This window comes from Equus przewalskii, chromosome 15 (assembly GCF_037783145.1).
Source record: "Equus przewalskii isolate Varuska chromosome 15, EquPr2, whole genome shotgun sequence".
NCBI lineage: Eukaryota > Metazoa > Chordata > Mammalia > Perissodactyla > Equidae > Equus > Equus przewalskii.
The window spans coordinates 64,184,831-64,205,253 of NC_091845.1; the positions used below are offsets into that span (position 1 = coordinate 64,184,831).

The 20,423-nt window shown below is 38.9% G+C and overlaps 1 protein-coding gene across 2 annotated transcripts in view; it reads right to left on the bottom strand.

Moving 5' to 3' along the window:
* The window catches only part of KCNH8 (potassium voltage-gated channel subfamily H member 8), a 337,559-nt gene that overhangs the window by 44,042 nt on the left and 273,094 nt on the right, over positions 1 to 20,423 (bottom strand). For both annotated transcript variants that reach the window (XM_070577513.1, XM_008519807.2), the window contains 3 exons: positions 19,293 to 19,492; positions 18,169 to 18,418; positions 12,653 to 12,867 (listed from right to left, as the gene is read on the bottom strand). In XM_070577513.1, coding sequence (XP_070433614.1) covers positions 12,653 to 12,867; positions 18,169 to 18,418; positions 19,293 to 19,492 — 665 coding nt within the window. The remainder of the gene's footprint in view (positions 1 to 12,652; positions 12,868 to 18,168; positions 18,419 to 19,292; positions 19,493 to 20,423) is intronic.

Sequence of the window (20,423 nt, forward strand, 5' to 3'; positions counted from 1 at the left end):
CAGAAGTCTTTTATTCTACTTATTGTGTTAAGTCACTGAGACTTGGGGTTGGCCATTACTGCATTCAGCCTGACCCAACCAGACAATTTCTTAGTGATCACCTAGGCCAGAGATGAGGAACCGGAGGCCCACTGTGGGTAAGCAGCTTGTTCCAAGTCATACAACTCCTATGTGCATTGAGTCTACTACCCAGCATTCACTGCTTTTTTTGACAGAATCCTGTTTGGGTGTTTTGGATTTTTTTCATATATGATGCTACCATTTTGTACTATCAAGGTAGAAGGGTGACTAACAGCCTCAAAGAAAAAATGTAAACTGTATAACCCAGAATATAAATATGCTTTGTTAGCACTAGTCAGACTTGAGGCTGTTTATGAATGCTGGCAAAATGCAGTGACACAGATTGGTCACCATATGCTCTGCTTTTAAAGACCTTAATCTTCAGGATGGAAGATATAAGTGGGATTACCACATCACTAAAAGCTTAGCATCTTGCAGATGTTCATCTCAGAATTTTCCTTAATCATTTTTCTCAATGACACGGAAACCAAATCCTTTAAATCCCAATTCATTTGACAAAACTGCATCTCCCGCGTCCCTCTGCCCTTATGGAATTGTCATTATTACAGCATGCTGGCCTTCCAATTGATAATTTCGAGGTACTTCAATATCCTCCCTAACTTGTATCTTGTTTGCTTCATATTTCTGACTACTTGGCAGCTGTTTCCTCCAGTCAAAGCCACCGCTCTTTTGGCATCCCAGAATGCTGGGCTTAAATAGTGAGCAAATAGTGGCTTCAAATTTGATGAAACCAGAGGTCTCCAGATCTGCCCCCTAAGCACGGTCTGCGCGGCGGTGTATGCAGACTGTCTCGGCCATACGTCATAGGATCTGCTGTCTATACCCTTTTGGGGAACTTCACAGGAAAAGCACCATTAAAGATGTTTATCCCGGGATTTTGTAGTTTGTTTTTAATTTTAGTTTAATTTCCGCGAACTTAGCTCATTTACAACAGTTTCAGTCATACCACCCATTGACTTTATATGTAACAGTTGAGTCTCGGTTTGGGATTAGAGGCAAGAATTATGGGATTAGTGAGAAGAAATGTCGCACATGTCCAAGGATGACCTGTGAAATATTAGCAGACTTGCACATGTCAAAGAGTGAAATATTTACTGCAGAAAAACTTCAGGAATATTCTAACAAGTCCCAGGAGATCGAATTCTCGAAAAAAAAAATAAAATTTTAAAAACTCCTAACATATCCACAGGTAAAATATTTGCAGACTGATTGAGAAATGTGAACAAAACTCTAAGTTAAAAATATTGCTTCTTTCGCGTACACTCTCAATTCCTCTACATAACTGTACGTACATGGATGAGTGTGTGTGCATGTTCAGGAAGCACTGAAGATGTGTTATTTATTGGCAAATGTGATATGTTCACACTCCAATGAGATTTTTATTTATTTCAATGAATAAGAAGGCCTCCAGCTTCTTCCAAGTATAAAACTGAGTCTGGAAAGAAATTGAAATATTATTTGCACATTTGAAATGATGCTGGAGTGGAGATTTCACAAATTTACTCTTGAATTTGGAGCGAGGGAAGGATGAAGAACAATGATGTGTATAGCAGCCTGAAAAGCACATACTTGAATGGGAAGAAATTCTCCTAGAGCCAGTCTACGGCCACAGGGTTATTTAATAAATGGATGGATTTACGAGCAAATAAAAGCGCAAAACCCAGTAGAGAGGACACAGGCTAGAATAGTCCTGCTGTCTTACTTGTCCTTTTGGTAATGAGATGTCCTTCCTGAAATCTTTAGGTACAGTGGGGTTTTTGATGAGACGTGACAAGTAAGAGCATTAAGGTTAAGAAGATTAAAGTGAACGTTACTCTGGAAATTCAGTATAGCTTCTGCTGTAGGTCAGGATGTCTGAAGGAGACCAGCCCCCCCTTAGGAGAATTGTGTTTTGATTTGTGGAAGAGGGCTTTAGTGGTCAAATGTCCCAGGATTCAGAATACCAGAATTGGACTTGGTTTTACACTGTCTGACTCTTTCACTGATTCTATAGCTCAGTTCCTTCATCTGTAAAGCAAAAACGTAATCCCAGCTCTCAGGGGTGATGCAAAGATTAAAATTAAACTACATGAAGTAATGTAAACCCATTGCCTTACTCATAATACATACTTAATAAATATTAGCATCGTTTCCTCCTCAGTAGATGTGCTGCTAAATATCCAGTTGACAAGAGAAATTAAAACCAAATGAGATACACTCTGATTTTTTGATTGAATCTTATTTGAAACACATGCTTAGTATGGTCAATGAAAGATTTTATCCAAAAGCGAAAGTCCTCTTTGTGCAAAGGGAATATTCTAACTCATTTAGGTATATAATTCACTTAAGTTATATAGCTAATCAATGACTGGAATTTTAGTTCTGTGAGTGAATAAATTTTCTTTCTCCCCCCTCCTGAAGCCACTTGCAATTGAAAGAAAAACCAAGTTTTATTAGATGTTACACAAGGCCCTTTCCAGTTGTAAGAGTCGATTATTCTGTGGATCTGGAAATACGTATCTCTACAAAAATAAATGAACTAAATTCCAATAAGCATTCATCAAGCACATACTTTGTGCCAGCAATTTCACTTGGAAAAGGATTACAAAGATGAATAAAATATAGTTATTGCTGTCAAGGAATTTATATGTATACAACTGAGTTCTCCACTTTTAACTTGGTTAATTCTTATGATTCATTTTTGAAAAACTTTCTCACCATAGTATAACATACAGAAGAAAGTGCACAAATCAAAAGTGTAAGCTTGATGAATTATCAAAAAATTATGTGGTTCGTTTTTTACTTGTCTTTGGCATATGAGACATTTTCCTGTGGAAACACATTTCCTGTGAATGCTCCAGGAACCTGCAATGTAGCTGGCATTCAGCGTTCATAGGATCAAGGGACAGAGCATGAATTAACTCTGTTTTGATGGACAAACTTACACTGTTTCAATTGGGTTTTAGATTCGGATGGTTTGGGATTGAAGTTGCAGTTCCTGACCCCTCTTTCTTCCTTGTTGAGGGACCCTGGACTTCCTTCATCCTTAACTAGTCTTCATGTCTAGTACATGAACTTAACTTATCTCCATGGTTGTTGTGAGAATAAAAAAAGTTCACGTGTGTAAAGTGCTTAGCATACAGTTTGGCTCAGGGGAGCTGCTGTGCCATCAGCTGCATCAACATCATCTTCATTTCCTAGAGCCTTTGTTAGGAGGGCAGGACTCTGCCACCCCGGGCTGGAGAACTTAAAGAGGGCAAGCTCTGTGCTTCTAAGGCTTACACGACAATCGAGAATGCAGTGTGGAATGGAGGACCCTGGTCCCCCAAGTAACTGTGGGGCACAGGAGACTATTCTTGGTGGATGTAGCCCAGGTAGTTTTTCATTCTCAAGGAATGCACATAAATTGAGCCCTGCCCATTTGTGTGTATATGTGTGCATATGCAAATCTGATGCTTTTTATTTCAGGCTGAACATCTGTTGTTCCCTGCAAGATGGAAGCAACCAGGGAAGCAGAGAAAGAAAAGACTTTTTTGTTTTGTTTACGGGATGGCAGGTGGCCTTTTTTATTCTCTGACTTTCCCAAGCCAGTTAACACCCTCTCCCCCGTAAGGAGCTTAAAAATCGAACTGCTCACTGTTCAACCTGCAAACACAAGCTGAAATACCCTAGACATCATCAAAATATGGCTGATCTCTTTGCAGGATATGCCTCATGCTATTTGGTTGACAAAGCCTACACAGGAGAGAATCCAGAGGAGATGAAACATGAACCCATTCTGGGTGGTTTTAAGCTTTTTGTGTGTTCTCTATTTTATGTGTTTTTATTTTTAATATATATTTAAATGGATTTGGTGTCAAAGAAAATGTTGCTGAGATATGATTGTGCAACTTACAATGATGTGATTACCAACAGTTCACACGTTCACGGGCCTTGCTTCATTTGTCCAATAACTACCTCTAACCACCCACCTCTTCTCAGGATCCTGTCTCTTATCACAACTCCTCAGTCCACTGAGCTGCCCTGGAAACCACTGTGTTACTACAATGTGGACTCCCTCCATCCTTGACTCCCACCGCACACACATACACACGCACAAAAATAATTGATGAAACCTGGATAGGGACTTGACTTAAGCTGAACCACTCAGTCTTTCTACAGGAATCTAGAACAATGAAGAGAGTCTAGCTTAATCTGCTGTCCTTTGAATTGAGGATCTCTGGCTATTTCCTGACATTTGTATAAGGAAAGAAAGACCACAAGTCTACTGAAGGAGAGAAGAATGGAGAGAAAAGGAAAAGTAAGAAATGGAGAGAACATTCTAAGAGAGCTTGAGAACCTGATTATAAGAATTCCTGAGATCCAGGTGTGCATGTTTTTGTGTGTGTGTATGTTTTGTGTGTGTTTGTGTTTTATTTAATCCCATTAGATACTTGGAATCCTTACAATAAATTTCCTCTGCCTCCACTGCTATATTTGAGTTGGATTTCTATTTCCTACAGTCAATGTGCTCATTCTGAATGCCCCAAAACTTAACAGAATTCTCAGGCTGGCCCTTTTGCCAATGTCCCACACTAGCTCTGTCTTAAAATAAAAATTTTAAAAAGAATCAGTCTAGTCTGAAAAGAGATGAGCATACCTCTTTTCTTTTTAGGAGTATAACGCCTTCATCTCTCTGAGGTAGTGGACCAGGCAGGAGAAAGAGAACTTCAGGATTACAGGGGAGTGTACACTTAGAGTCTAGTGCTCCCTGAGATCTTCTTTAAGGGAGAAGAAGATGGGAACAAGATTGATAATGGAGGGAATGAAGCAGGAAGCATAGGCAATCACTTAGAAGAGAAGAGGGCAGTGAGGGTCATTTTGCTGCAGTCAGAGTAAGTCCGACATGACAATAATGCAAGAAACTCAACAGCAGTCTCCATTTACTCAATGCCATGAGCATAAACACAACATTAGGTTCTGGGGACACTAAGTGAAACACAATCTCTTCCTTCAAGGCACTATGTTGGCCACGACTTCTGAATCCACTGAAAGACCCCAATAGGAGAAGAGTTTCAGAACATAAAATATATCCCGGATGCAAGTGAACTTTCCAGGTCATTACTTACTGAGCTTTTCCTATCCTAGCTGACAGGGTCTTAAGCACCATGAAAGTGAACAGTGGGTAGAACAGTTCACTACAAGATATTTCAGGGAAGGGTTCTTGCTCCCTAAGGGAGAGTGTTTGAAAATACACAACTAATAAACAAAACACCTGTTGGTCCTGGGATGGCAAGGAAAGCTGCCGTGCTAAAGTGACCTGTGCATCTTTCAATGTGCAATTTGCTAAGAACATTTATCTCAGAAAAGTGCAGAATTAATATGTTCTCCTATGACACAAGGCTCTAGTAGACGCACACCTACACACAGGCTACTCTTGAAGAGCTAAGTATCTGGGCTGTCAGATACAATTTTTAAAATTATTACTATTTGGTAAATCATTTTTAAGAAAATTGCTTCCAAGCAGCCCAATCTTATTTCAGACTGAAATGGGGATGAAATTTAAACCAAGTCCCTCTTTTGGAAATAACTCCCTTTTCAGTACAATCTTGAATTAAATTGTAATGTGGTCACATAGGAGGAAAGAGATGCTGGCAAATGACAGACTTCGCTTGAAAGATCTATTCAGGTTTCTTTTTATCTAAAGGAGGAAGCATGGAGTTGAATCTCATGCATACAGTACAGTTTAATTACACAAGAAATTCTCCATTGCCAAGAGGTCCAAGTGGACACAACTCCATGGGGCATGGGAATTAGACGCTTTCTCCAATGATATTTGCATTTGAGATAGGTGCTGCCTTCTGAAAATAGAAAACTGTAAATAAAGATTCACCTTTGCACATTAAAGACGTGGGGTACAGGGGGCTGGCCTGGTGGCACAGCGGTTAAGTTTGGACGTTCCGCTTCTCGGCGGCCCAGCGTTCGCTGGTTCAGATCCCGGGTGCGGACATGGCACGGCTTGGCAAAAGCCATGCTGTGGCAGGCATCCCACTTATAAAGTAGAGGAAGATGGGCATGGATGTTAGCTCAGGGCCAGTCTTTCTCAGCAAAAATAGGAGGACTGGCGGTAGTTAGCTCAGGGCTAATCTTCCTCAAAAAAAAAAAAAAAAAAAGACATGGGGTCCAGACCCGGATGGGAAATACAAGTTCACATTTAGATACCACTGAGGCTAATGCTGATTAAGGAACATGAGAAATACATGATGAGATTCCATCATACAGACCATCTTTACAGACCCTATACCTCACAGTTTATCACTAAGGGCAACAGAGCTATTACACTTTGACGAAGTATTTCATAACCACAGATAAGCTGCTCTACTAGACCCTGGAATTTTCCACATGTAAATTCATTTCATCTAGAAAGTTTGTGGCCTCATGCTCCGGGCAATAAAAGTGAGGTGAGTAACAACTGTTCAGAATGATTTAACAGTTAACAGTACTGATTCTCTGCTTTCTGGGGGTATTAGTGTTGTAATGGTGCATCTATTTCTATGGAAAACGTGTGCGTGAGCTTAGAGTTGAAGGCAGATCCTTTTTCATTAACACAACCTGCTAAACCAAACCGCCTGGAGGACTACATTACCTATATTGCGAGGTGGGTTTTTTTTTTCTTCTCTATTATTCAGTTTAAATTCCTGCTACAGCTTTTGAAAACCTCTTGTCCCGAACGTAGGAGAAGTGAAAAATAGCTGTTTTTCAATTTAGCTTCTCTTTCAAATTCTACTGTCGACACTCTCTGGCTTTGTTACTTCTAAGAAATATAATTCTAAATTCCCTTTACTTTTCATTTTAGACTCCATTTACTGGCTACATAGGCTGCTGTCTTCAGGACTTTGTTCATTTTCTCAAAATTTCACGTAGGTTCCAGGTCCCTTTTTGACATTCACTCATTCAAGCTTCAAGTATATGTTAAATGTGGATCCTACACTAGGCCCTGACATAGATACTGAGGATATAGCATAGAATAAGATAAAGCCTTCACAAAGCAGACATTCTGGTAGGAGAAACTGACCATGAAAAAGAAAATATACATATTAAGTAACTTCAGATGTTGCTAACTACCATGAAAAAGATAAACAAGGTGATGTGACAGAGGATAACTGGGAGAGGCAAACTCCAGAGCAGGTGGTCAGTTAAGGCCAGAGGAATAGCACTGCAGGAAGAAAGAAGAGCCATGCAAAGGCCCTGAGGCCTAAAAGGCAGGCAGGAGCCTGGCCCATGTAAGGAAGGGAAAGCAGGCCAGTTTGCTGGAGTGCTGGGTGCAAGATGGCATCAGATGAGTTTGTAAGGCAGCCAGGGGTTGGAATGCATAGGATCTTGAAAGCTATGGTAAGAAATCTAGATTTTATTAAGAGTTCATGGAAGATCCATTGAAATATTTTAAGCAACAGAATGGCATATCTAATATATATTTTGAAAAGATTGCTCCTGTAGCCTTGAGGAGAGAAGATGGTTGGGGAACAAGAACAGAGGCAGGGAGAACTAGTATATCACTTCTCATTGGTCATGGTCAAATGGATACGTCTCAGCACCTACCATACACACACACACACACACACACGCATGCAACCCCCACAACGCTGACTCTTCCATTAGCACGAAACTTTTACATTCAATTATGTTTATTTATATCTGCATTAACTAATGCATATGACCCCTCTGGAACTTTTGCAGTGAATTATGTTTATATATGTATTTGTTTCACTTGAGGGCTAAGACTCTGAAGCATATAGTTTTGTAACTACACTGCTTAAGCATGGTGCTTGGTATAGAGAGAGTGTGTGTGTTGGTGTGGAGGAATTGGGATATTACGATGAATGCTGAGGTTTTGAGCTGCTATGGGTCAGCACCATAAACTACCCAAGAATCATCGAATATGTCAAAAGTGAAGAAAAGCTGCTGAATGTGGGTGTTCCTCAAGAGCTCCCATGTCTCTGCTTCAGGAACCTTCTCTGAATTTTGGTATAACCTCTCGTGCCATGCTGGAGAGGGGAGTTCAAAGACCTTGACCTAGAGGCCACTGACCCTCAGGAAACCGGGGAAATAGCCCTCTCTTTACTAAAGAGGTGGGGAGACTGAAGGGGGAGATTATTTTTTATGCTAAGACTATATGATAATAATGGAAAATTGAGAAAAAAATGAAGTGATCAACACATACAAAATTTAATAGGTTTCATCATTGAGAAACCTCTCATTAAGGTAAAACTGGAGGGGCCGGCTCCGTGGCCGAGTGGTTAAGTTCGCGCGCTCCGCTGTGGGGTCCCAGGGTTCGGATTCTGGGCGCGGACATAGCACTGCTCATCAGGCCACGCTGAGCGGCGTCCCACATCCCACAATTAGAAGGACGTGCAACTAAGATATACAGCTGTGTACGGGGGGGGTTTGGGGAAAAAAAAAAAAGATTGGCAGCAGTTGTTAGCTCAGGTGCCAATCTTTAAAAAAAAAAAAAGGTAAAACTGGAGAATTTATCATCTTTTTTCAACAACAATTGCCTTTTATTGCTCCACAACCACAACACCACCACCGAGTCAGTGTCTACCACGTGCAAAGCACATGAGATATTTATGTATAGCCATATCAATATCTCAGCTTCAGTGTATTAGTATTATTAATTTTAAAAAACAGATATTTTAGATACTTGTCAATCATTTTATTTATCACAAATTCATAATTCTTATGCTAAGGCAAACAATTTCACAATCAATAACACATGAGTTTGTGCTAAAATCAATTTTACAGTGTTTACCACGAGAAGCAGTGAAGCTAATTTCTTATATCTGCATAGACAGAAATAGCTAAATTAATCTACGCCATTATTGGGGCCATCCAGGAGATATAAATAAGGGCAAATATAGAAAATACACTGAGTGCATAAAATGCATAATTAGCATGAGGTCAAAACAGTACTAGCTAGCCTTTTCACAAACTTAGAAAGTATTTTATACATTTTAATTTTCCTATGGGAATTGGATGAGCTGTCATTCTAAAGTGACATAATTTATCGCAGTTCTAGGAGTCATAGCTTACTGCTACATGCATATCCCTTCTTAATTTTAACTATTTCTTAAAATACTTTTTGGGTCTTTGTTTCAAAATGAGTTGGCTATCAGGTTTCTCTTCATCAGATGTTCTGGTAGCTCTCTACGTCACTTGATAGTTTATAAGCTACTTGGGGTAAAAGGTAACATCTAGAAGGCAAAATTACAAAGACATAGGCAACCAAAGGGAAGAGTTAAGCTAATACGTATGAGAAATAGTGGGGAATTTGAGGATGAAGGGAAAGCACAGAAGAGAGGAGAGGAGAGAGGCGAGAGCAATAATAAAGGGCTGAACAACGTGGCAGAGTGGCCAAGTGATTTTTAAGAAGAAGGGTACATAGACAAGTTGTATTTATACTGTTTGCATTTTCATTACGCAGACATTCCTCCTTTTAGAACCCATTGCCCAACCTTCCACAAAGGCTTCAAACCACCAAAAAACCTTGCGTGATTGGATATTTTTGTTTGTGTGTGCATGGAAATTAAAGAAAGGGGCCGGGTTCCACTTGGGTCTGAAACAGAGCAGAGTTGCAGAGCAGAGAGCAGGAATTCATAATCATAGGTTACCAGTGGAATATAAACTTCCCTAAAAGCCATAATATGCCTAGAAAGAGCACGAGACTTTTTCCCAAGGGATGGTGTTAGGGAGAAGGGTAGTTCAAATTTACTCAGCCTCTAGAAAGCACAGCATCCCAGGATCTTGGATATATATGTAAACAGAAGTTTTGAGTAACAAAAGATTAGAAAATACAAAACAATAAAGATTTCAGAGGTAAGCTTCAGGTCTCATTTACCCTTAAAAATGTAGCTCATAAGGAGCCCTCTGAAAGAAGCAATACTTTTGGTTCCAGCCGTAATGACATAGGTTATATTGAACTAACCCTACAGTAAAAAATAATCATAAATCTGAACAATATACGTAAAATAACTGTTTGAAAGCATTGGAGAGTGAGAGACTCAGGTAAGACGTGAAGGGCTGTGATCCCCGGGAAAAGGGAAGCTGGCCAGTGTGAGCCGCACATTTACCCAGGCATTTTCCTGAGGGAATTTTCTATTTCATTGTGAGGTAGAATAGAACAGACTAGAAAGGAGGAAGATTACTGGCTGAGGACACAGAAGATGAAGTTCAGGCATACCAAACCATCGGGGATTTGCAGGATAACATTCCAGAGAGGAGGTAACAGCATTAACGTGGCCCTTGAGGCCTTAGCCAGCTCCTCCCTGGAGCACACACACAGAGTGCTCCAGGAAACGCAGAGGAAAACAGCAACTGGGCGGCTAAATGGCAGAGCAGAGATTTCAGCACCAGGTGGTGCGGAGGAGATGAAGGCTAGAGTTCAAGCCGTGCCAAATCGGAGGGGCCTTGGGAAGCATCCAAGGCTTTCATCTGAGATCCCAGAACAACCACGTCTTAGGACTGAGGGCCACACCCCTAGAGTAAGAGCGAACTGAAATAAACCAGCCCGATAAAGCCTAGGAGGAATTATGGACGGGATGAAATGATTCACTGGTCCTCTATCTGCCTGCCAAAAGAAAATCTTATCCTATTTGGAGGAAAAGAATATGAACAATTTTTCATAGTAATATCTAGATTTAAACAAAATTATGACACCTGCTAAAAAAAGGGAACCAAATGACCAAAAAGCAAGGGAGAGAAAAATAACAGAAAATGAAAATAGTCCCACTCAGACACTGGAATTTTAAAATCACTATGATTGATGTTCCAGCAAATAGAAAAAAAAGCATAAAAAATTTGATCAAATATAAAGATCTTTAAAAAGTAATCAAATAAAAAGAAAGTAGGGATTGAGGACGAATATTTTCCACTTTTCCATGCTGAGGAATGTTGGCTATTTCTTTCTCTTCCTCATTGCTTTTTTCCTTTTTGGTTGCATCCAACTTCTAACTCACCTCCATTCTTCAAAAATAGTTGTCACATGAGGCTGTCATGGAGATCACAAAAAACACTGGTAGTTTTAAAATTTTCTCTATTGAATAGGAAGATACGAAAATTGCCTTCAAGAAGAAGAGACAACGGAACTAATAGAAAGTGTATAGATTTCTTGTTTGTTTCTTTTGGGGGGGGTGAGATTAGACCTGAGCTAACATCTGCTGCCAATCTTCCTCTTTTTGCTGAGGAAGACTGGCCCTGAGCTAACTTCTGTGCCCATCCTCCTCTACTTTGTATGTGGGACACCTATCACAGCATGGCTTGCCAAATGGTGCCTTGTCTGCACCCGGGATCCAAATGGGCAAACCCCGGGCCGCCGACACGGAATGTGCAAACTTAACCCTTGGGCTGCCAGGCCAGTCCAGAAAGTGTATAAATTTTTAAATGACAGATACCTCGGCTCATATGCTATCCCTGCCCACTACGAGTTTGTGTGATGACATATAAATTACTCAACTATTCTGAATCTGTTTTCTCATCCAAAAAAATTGATGGATGCTTACCTTAAAAAGTCATTTGAAGCACTAAATGAGATGCTTTATATAGGCAGAGTGCTTAGCTCAAATAGATTCCCAAGAAATATTGATACCTCCTTTGCTGTTTGCTATCATAAATGGGGAGAGGCACACATTCAAAACTGGTAATCTTGAACTTCAGAATGGCATACCATCGAAGTATTGACGTCATTTGATATCCTCAACCAAGATGAGGTAATACAAAATTTGGATTCTTTCTCTACCTTTCAAAGTGGAGAATATTAATGACTAACAAAATGTCTGCACAACGTGAGTTAGTCCAAACAACTGCTTCTTAAACCCTTAGGGAAAATATTGAGTATTGCAAATATCTCGGATAGAGTTCAGGACAGCAGGTCAAGGCTTTTGTTGTCACAGAATGCTATGCATGCTCTGGCTTGCCTTTCAACAATCATTCCTATTAAATCATTTGTCCCTCTGACACATCTAATGTAGTCATGTTCACGATCAGCTTAATCACAGGATGCAGTATAGTACATATTTTGACAGGAAAGCTGTTTGTATAAGCTGAAACATGCAGCAAATATATAATTTCATAAAGTGTCATTATGCTTTCTTTGGCTTGAATCCTTTTATGCATATTTAGTCATTTTAAGATAGACTGTTTTGGGTACTGGTTAACAAAAAGACTGTTCTTAAGCAAAATCTATATCAAGCAAGAGTTACAAACACAGCAAACTCTGAACTACATATTCTATCTGGAAATCTTTCAATTCTGGAGATATCACACATCTCTAGCTAAATGTCATATATCATTGAAATTGCTTCTAAACACATGAAAATAAACAAGAAAGAAACTGAGTTAAGAGAAGTCATCCATAAAAAATACTTTCTTAGAATGTTGACAATAAACTCCAGGTTTGACTTGTGGCTAATTATTTAATTGCCTAACTAGTGGCTGAATAATCATACCTTATATATTCAGAGACTTTTAAAGTGAGGTCATGACGTCTGCCTGTATTGTTATAAATGATCTCCAGGGCCCGTGTTATTAGGTCTCAGCACTAATTAGAAGTGAGACTTACATCACTCTCATGACCTTCGCGAAGGTTGTATGTGAGGTCATGCTGAATGTCTTCCATGAATTTGTGAGCATATTCTGGGTAAAGGTCTAGCACTTCAAAGAGTCCTTTGAGGATGATGCACTGGAGATCACAGTAGGTTAACGCCTTCACATCTGCATTGGTCTTGATCACTTGGTCCTTAATTGATAGATTTGCTCCAATTAAATCCCCTTTCCCTTGAAACAGTGAAAAAAGAGAAATGTCACTTTTAAAAAAAGCATGTTTAGGACTGGAAACTTCATTTGATTCACAGGCTTCCCTTCTCTGAGATTAGACTGAAAAGAGAAGAGGGACCTTTTTCCGGGGCAGGGTTTCTAAACTTGGCAGCATTGAGATTTGGGGCCTGGTAATTGTCTGTTGTTTGGGGGCTGTTCCGTACATAGTAGAATGCTTAGCAGCCTCTCTCATCCCCCACCCCCAGCGATGACAGCCCAAAATATCTTCAGACATTGCCAACTGTCCCCTGGTGGGCAAAACTGTTCCCAGCAGAGAATACTTGTCTAGAGGAGAAAGACCAGAGACCCAGAATTAGGAACTGTAGGTCACAGATGGGCTCCAGACAAGTCCCTCACAGGATTCGGCAAACGACTTTAGACAAACCAGTTGACACTTTTGTCACAGTTGTCTTAACGGTTCAAGAGAAATAATAAAAGCTCAGATTTTTCTGAGTGTAAAAGAGGCTCTGTGTAAGACCATCAAGATGTGGATTATCATTTTGATTCTAGCACTTAGAATAATAATGTAAGCTTCATCGTCAGCTTTCTAACATACTCAGGTTGTTTTATTTATCTCTGAACATGGCTACAAGACAGGTGGGTGATGTGGAAAGAGGTTTTCTCCTTCCCTCATCTCAGGGTTGGGAGGCAGAGATAACAGAGATAACCATTGAACATTATGGACAGTGAAATCTACTACGTAAAAATGTAAAACATGTCATGGTTCTAATGCTCTGTGACAGTATAAAAACCCCATTTGCTCCATCCAAAAAGAAAGTGAATAAACGAAAACTATGAGCTCTTCACTTGTGGCACTACAGAGAGAGCGCTCTAGCACCGCTTTACCTAAGCCACCCATGGCCCGCCCCACACCCAGCACCCCCGATCTTTTGCCTGCAATACCTCAGCCTATGAGTCTTGGGCTGGATTTCCCTGCCTGGGAACCAGCTTGCTTCCTTGAGTGAGCTGACCAGATGATATTGCACAATTTATTCCGATCTTTAAAATCTTTAAATTGATTTGACTCAGTTTAACTTAGCGGGAAGGTGAGCATAAATGTAAGAGCTAATGAACAGCTGATTACAGCTTCACATTTATTTTAGACACAGTTATTAATCCACTCAGCATCCATGTGAGAAACATGACAGAAAAGCCATTCAATTCTCAGACAAACTTTGGTTAAAAGCTGAAGTAATATGATCAAGTTCACAGAGGACACTGGCGCTAGCTACACGGCTACAGCTTAGGAGTTTCTGAGTCTTTACTTCGTCCTCAAATAGCATCATGCCTAGCTTTAACTTTTATTTTTTTTAATGGCCACTTTGCTCCATTTCATAGGCAATCAACAATAAACAATTGACCAACAAAAAAAGCCACCAAGAAAATAATATCTTTGGAATGTTATAGAAGGAACTGCCCGTCCTGTGTTCAATTAATTTTGTAACTTCTAAAGTTTTATTTTTTTATTGTGCCCAGCATTTCCAGAAGCAAAGTTTCTGGCATGCAGCAGGCTTCAATAAAAATCTGTTTTACTGAATTTGACAGTAAAAGGAAACATGCCAAATTAACCATGAATACCTGAAATATTCATAAATATTTACGGCACAGCAAAAAATTGAGCATTTTTAAATTATCAAATTGTATCTCAGTATTATCTTTGATTAATATTGGATTTAAACCTTGAAATTGAGCCTATTTGGCAGAAGAAAAAAAAGATTGAAATCTATATATATAGACACTACGGGCAAAAACAGCCACATGGTGCTGATGAATTCAAGTCTGATTTTTTGTTGTCATCAATACTGCTAAACTTGGAAATTTCATTTCTTGCATATTTTGTTAGAAATCTAAATTGCTGCTCAAAAATTCAAAGTTGGGTACTGGTGCAAGATGTAAATATAGCCGGGGTGCCTTGAATACAGCAAATTTTCAAATTTTGTATATCTGAGGAGAATTTATTATGATGCATTATCTTGCCATAGTGAGCATTCACATTTTATTAAGCAACTGGTGTTTGGAATAACTTTAGGGCTGTCATACTTTCATACCTCGAGTGGCCATGGCTCTTTTGGCCACAATGACCCTGTTATAAAAATAGCACCAACATCTTGCCAAACTTGGCACCCTGGAAAGAATCCCAGTTTATTTATTCATTCAATGAATATTTATGGAGCACTGACGTGTGTGCCAGACCTTGTGTCGAGTCCTGGAAAGCAGACACTGGTGAGTAACAACATGGTTCTCACTCTCACTAATTTTACCGTTTTGTAGATTTCTCACTATCCAGGTTTGGGACCTAGATCTAAGCTTCTTGATTACTCTGGGCTTCAGTATCCTTATTTCTAAAAGAACAGAAAGATATCTATGGTCACTTACAGTCTCCATTATTCAGAGTTCTATAATTGATATTTGCTAATCAGTTATTCTTCCACTGGGCAAGAAAAAAACTAAAAGTTTATGGGACGCATCTGCAAACCATCCGGGTTAGAGCTTTAACTTGTGTTTAATCATAATTAGTCAGACTAATGCCATCTGTGAAGAGTGCATTTATCAGGGCTTTGTTGTTTAAACAAGAATGAAGAAATTGGTGGGAAAACACAATTAGTGGGACATGAAATGAAGGTATAAGAGGCAAAAATATTCTATTCCAGTAACAAATCCTGGCCTTCATGGTCAACTCCCTCCCCAGGCATCAGATTAGGAAAGGCCTTCATGCATTGACTGGACCACAGAATTGCTTGAATGAGTTACAGCTGACAGCTGTTTGGTGCTATTTCTTCCCCACGACATTATAGATTAAGTCATCTTGTTGGCAGAGTGAACATGTATTAAATATGTACAGATCAAATGTGAAGCCACGTGCTTAAGGTTATCAAAGTCAGTATTGATTTGAATTGGCCCCATAAGACAGTATTACCATAGAGAAAGTAAGATAGTCAATCTCCATTGAAATAATGTTAACCACAGAGAGAAAATATTAATAATTTATTATCTTTGTTTGGGTTTAGTCCAAATACCACGTACTCGTGTTTAAAATGGTCATGTGGCAATTTACACTTAAATCACTTTTGATGGATAACACAGTAGAAGCAAAGATGTGAAAATGTTAATCGTGGAAATCACAATTTGTGGAGGAAATTGGGTAGGAGCAAAATGCAATGGATTAAATCCTACAGCTGTTAGTAGAATTTGTTTTTTTAAACAAAGTAATCCAATTGCATTGTGTATTGCAAACAATGGTATTTACATATGTCATCAAATTTGCACCTATTGTTCTCTAGTGTTATGGATGACGCCTTCATATTCCATTCCTAGAATTATTACTAGTTACAAAATTTAAAAATTCATGACAATTATGGAAAAAAATCCACATTACCAATGTTTAAAAATGGTGCGTTATTTTTGCTTGCATGTATATCAAACCATAACGTTCTGGAAAATAACTGTATGCCCTGTTAAATAGGCAGGCTATAAAACTTACAGTGATACTAAGGAAACTCATGAAGTATTGTATGATTAAAGTTAAGTTTTTGAAGCAAACAAAAATAATTGTCACTTTTAATTTAGAAGCAGAAGATGATAGAATGACTGGCTTTTAACTTGACAAAGATGAGAAATGGGCAGGAAGAGTGTTACATTCTCTTACAAAACACACCCATAGAGACCCTCACCCTAACACTGATAATGAACTGGCCAAGCTGATGATAAACTCTTTTAGTTGCTATTTCGTGCCTTTCTATTAAGGAGGAAAACATAAGGGAGTGAGTCAAGAACTGAGCCAAAACTTTGAAAGGCAGCCGTACCTTTCCTCTGGTAAATGGTAAAGTGAAGCCAACATGCAGCAATGAAAAGCACATGGCTGTTTCACCATTCCCTAGCTTCCATCTCTTCACCTTTAACTGAGGATAATCACACCAACCTAATAGGGTTGCAAGGTTTCAATTGGATGGTGGACATAAACACCTGGATCATATTAGGGAGTCAATAAATATTAGTTCTCTCTTCCAAAATATAATCTGTCTAGAAGCTTACTAACTAGAATGCAATGATTATAGGTTCTCAATGATTTATATAATTATGATAAATATATACACATATATATTATATGACTGAACATAATATATACATATGCGTTATATGACTAAACTGGTATTGTTTAGAGGGGGAAAGAGCGCTGGATACAGAGTCCAAACACCTAGGTTAGCTTTGATTTTGAAAAAACGAGAAAATACCTCTCCTATCTGTCTCTTTGTGTTAGGAAGGTTGAATCAAGATCCCACAAGTGAAAATATTTTGTAAATGGTCAAGTTGTTTACAAATATTAGGTTCTTAAATATGAAATTAAAAATAAATGGAAAGTGCCGCATCAGCTCCTTTTTATTAACACAAATTCTAAACATTGGTGTGCTACATTCTTGTGCAAAATGTATTGCTCAGACCAGCACCTGATTCATTCATGGGCCCTCAGAAAATATTAGTTGAATAAATAAATAAACAGAGAGACAAAGGAATAAATCAAATTGATTTTTTTAAGAGGTACACATAAAATTATGGATAGGGATTTTTCTACAGTCACCCTACATGTCATATTTTGTCAACTGACCCTTTATTTCAATGGACACCAATTACGGCTTAATAGTTGGAAACAATTTTGTGGTCCAAGGTCTTCACAAATTGTCTTGTGAGTTTTCTTTGAGGGAATAAAAAAGGCTATAGTCATCTTGACAGTATTGGGTTGATGATTGCTATAAGAACTCAGTCAACGCATAATCATTTTCTCTCTATTTCTATCACAGATAAAACTTAATTTTCAATGCTCTTCTCTGAATTCACTTTCCAAAAAAACACAGAAATGCCCTGTACAATCGACCAGATATTTCACCAAGAGGCAGTATATATCATGAGTAATAATCTGGTTTTAGGAATCAGAAAGAACTATGTCCATTTTCTTACTATGTTATTTGGGACAAATTAAGTTAACTAAGATATTATTTATTCATTTGTAAAATAGGGATACTATTTATACTGCTGGCCTTTTAACAGGGATCAAATGATGTGTTGGATATAATGCTTAACATAGCGAGATAACAATTGATAATAATAATAAATAGTTGGCAAATTAAACCCATTTGAAGAATAACCTCGAGTCCATATATTCATCCATAATTTGCTTACTCTCAATCATAGTTTTTTTTCCCCATTTCATCTCCTTAATTTTTTCTCCAGAGTAAAATTTCATGAAGGTTTTCAACTCAGACCTACCAAGAATAGCCAGCACCATGCTGTCTTTAAGAACTTCCATGGAGCCCGAGCATACAAAGTAGATGGCCTGCAAAGCATCTCCTTGACGCAGCAGGTACTCCCCCGGAGCACAGAAGGAGGTTTTGATGTGTAATGACAGAGACCTGAGGCAGCCCCGGCTGGCACACTCAAAAAGAGACAACTGCAAGATTTCCTTGTTCAGGTGCATGGTGATGTCAGAACGCAACTCATCTGGAAAGTCTTTCAGAAGCTATGAAAGAAGGTGAAAGAGAAAATCAAGTTGGGGTAAGTCTAGTCTAATTGATTTACTTTGCAAGACAACACAGATTTCTTTCCCACTGTTTGACCAATCAGAGAGCAGAAGAGGAAGCACAAGCATGTATAATTATGGAGAGATTTCTCAATGGCCATGACCCCAGTTATGCGTTACTGAATAATCAGCTGATAATAAGTCTGGAGAAATAGAATAAATTGATAAAAGACTTTAGAATGAAAACATAAAGCTCCTTGTGACTTGCTTCTCGCAAAGACTCCTACTCAGGAGAGAAGATATGGAATGTGGACCCTCTGGTGTTTTCTCTGGTGTCATGATCAGATGAAGAGAGGAGAAACCAAATAATCACTTTAAAGATGTTGATTACTGGTTTGGTTAGGGGGTTGGTGAAATGGTTGCTTGATTTATACGATAGCTTTTTTACAGTGGTTTGGGGTGTTTCTGCAAGTCCAAAGATAACACCTTTACTGAAAAACATTTTTTTTTTACTTTGTTGGTTTTAAAGGCAAGTATTATTTTGATTAATCTAATATTCCAAGATTACACCATTCAACTGTCATTAAGAATTGGTTCCTGCAAAGAGAGTCAATGAGAATGAAAATAAGTCCACCTGATTGACCAAAATAGAAAGTTAATGTAAAACACCGGTCAATCCAAAGTTGTATTATGAGAATACACGCCAAAGCAGAGGAAAGAGGATGGATTGGGTTTCATGAGACATTAAAATTAAAGAGTTAAAAAAGTTGGTAGGTATGTACTTCTGTTCTGAGACCTGCATTAGAGCACCTTGCTTTTACCTTAGAATATGTGCTTTCTGCCTGAAAATGTCAACGTGAGAAATGAACATTACCTCATTTGAATCTATTCCATTGTTGACTGACCAGGTTGTTTGGAAATACTCGAGCATCCTCTGCTTGAGCTGCTGGGGCAGGTGATGGACACGTATGAAGTCCTTCAGATCCTTCGTTCTAGTGTGGTAGAGGGACCACCTGGAGTACATCCTCTGTATGATCGCCGTCACGTTTCCAAATACCAAGGCATGCATCAAGGCTGAAGGAAGAACACAACACAAAACGGGGGAGAGAGATGATGGAGGGCTCACTCCTTAAGTCTCAGTTTACAGTCTATGTATCCCGAGTCAGAGCAGAGTATGCTTACGTGGCCACAGTGATGCGGCTATTTTGGTACGAGCCTTTTGGTGCAGCCACTTTGTCACCGACCTGATACGGTCATTTTGATTTCATATGGCCTGATCAGAATAAAAACATCTTTTAAAAATACTCAGTATGATGCAAAATAAGCCCCTTTGACCCACATTTAATCCGTTAGCTGCCATTCTAGCTATGACAAACTTTTATTTTGCACTCTATTCATATCTGTATTATTTTAGTAGCTTGGTATAGTTTAATGGGTATGATGAAATAGTTTTAATAATTTCATAGAATAAACTATCAAGTTATAGTTTAATGGTTATTTTTTATTATAATTACAAATATGTTTTAAAAAATAAGTCTATCATAACTGAGTAGCCTTTATGGGAATATTAGTCTCTTCTCCAAAGCCATCATTTAAAATTAGTTATGGGGGGCTGGCCCAGTGGCGCAGCAGTTAAGTTCGCGCTTTCCACTTCTCGGTGGCCTGGTGTACGCCGGTTCGGATCCCGGGTGTGGACATGGCATTGCTTGGCAAAAGCCATGCTGTGGTAGGTGTCCTATGTGTAAAGTAGAGGAAGATGGGCATGGATGTTAGCTCAGGGCCAGTCTTCCTCAATAAAAAGAGGAGGATTGGCAGTAGTTAGCTCAGGGCTAATCTTCCTCAAAAAAAGAAAAAAAATTAGTTATAGGATATTAAATGTAGCATATTTATGTTAATAAATACTGAGGAACTTGTTAGAAATGGAATTGAGGATTTCCTGAGCAATCTGAAGCTGAGATGAATATGTCTTCAAACCCCAACCTCATCCCAGCTCCATAGTCATTTT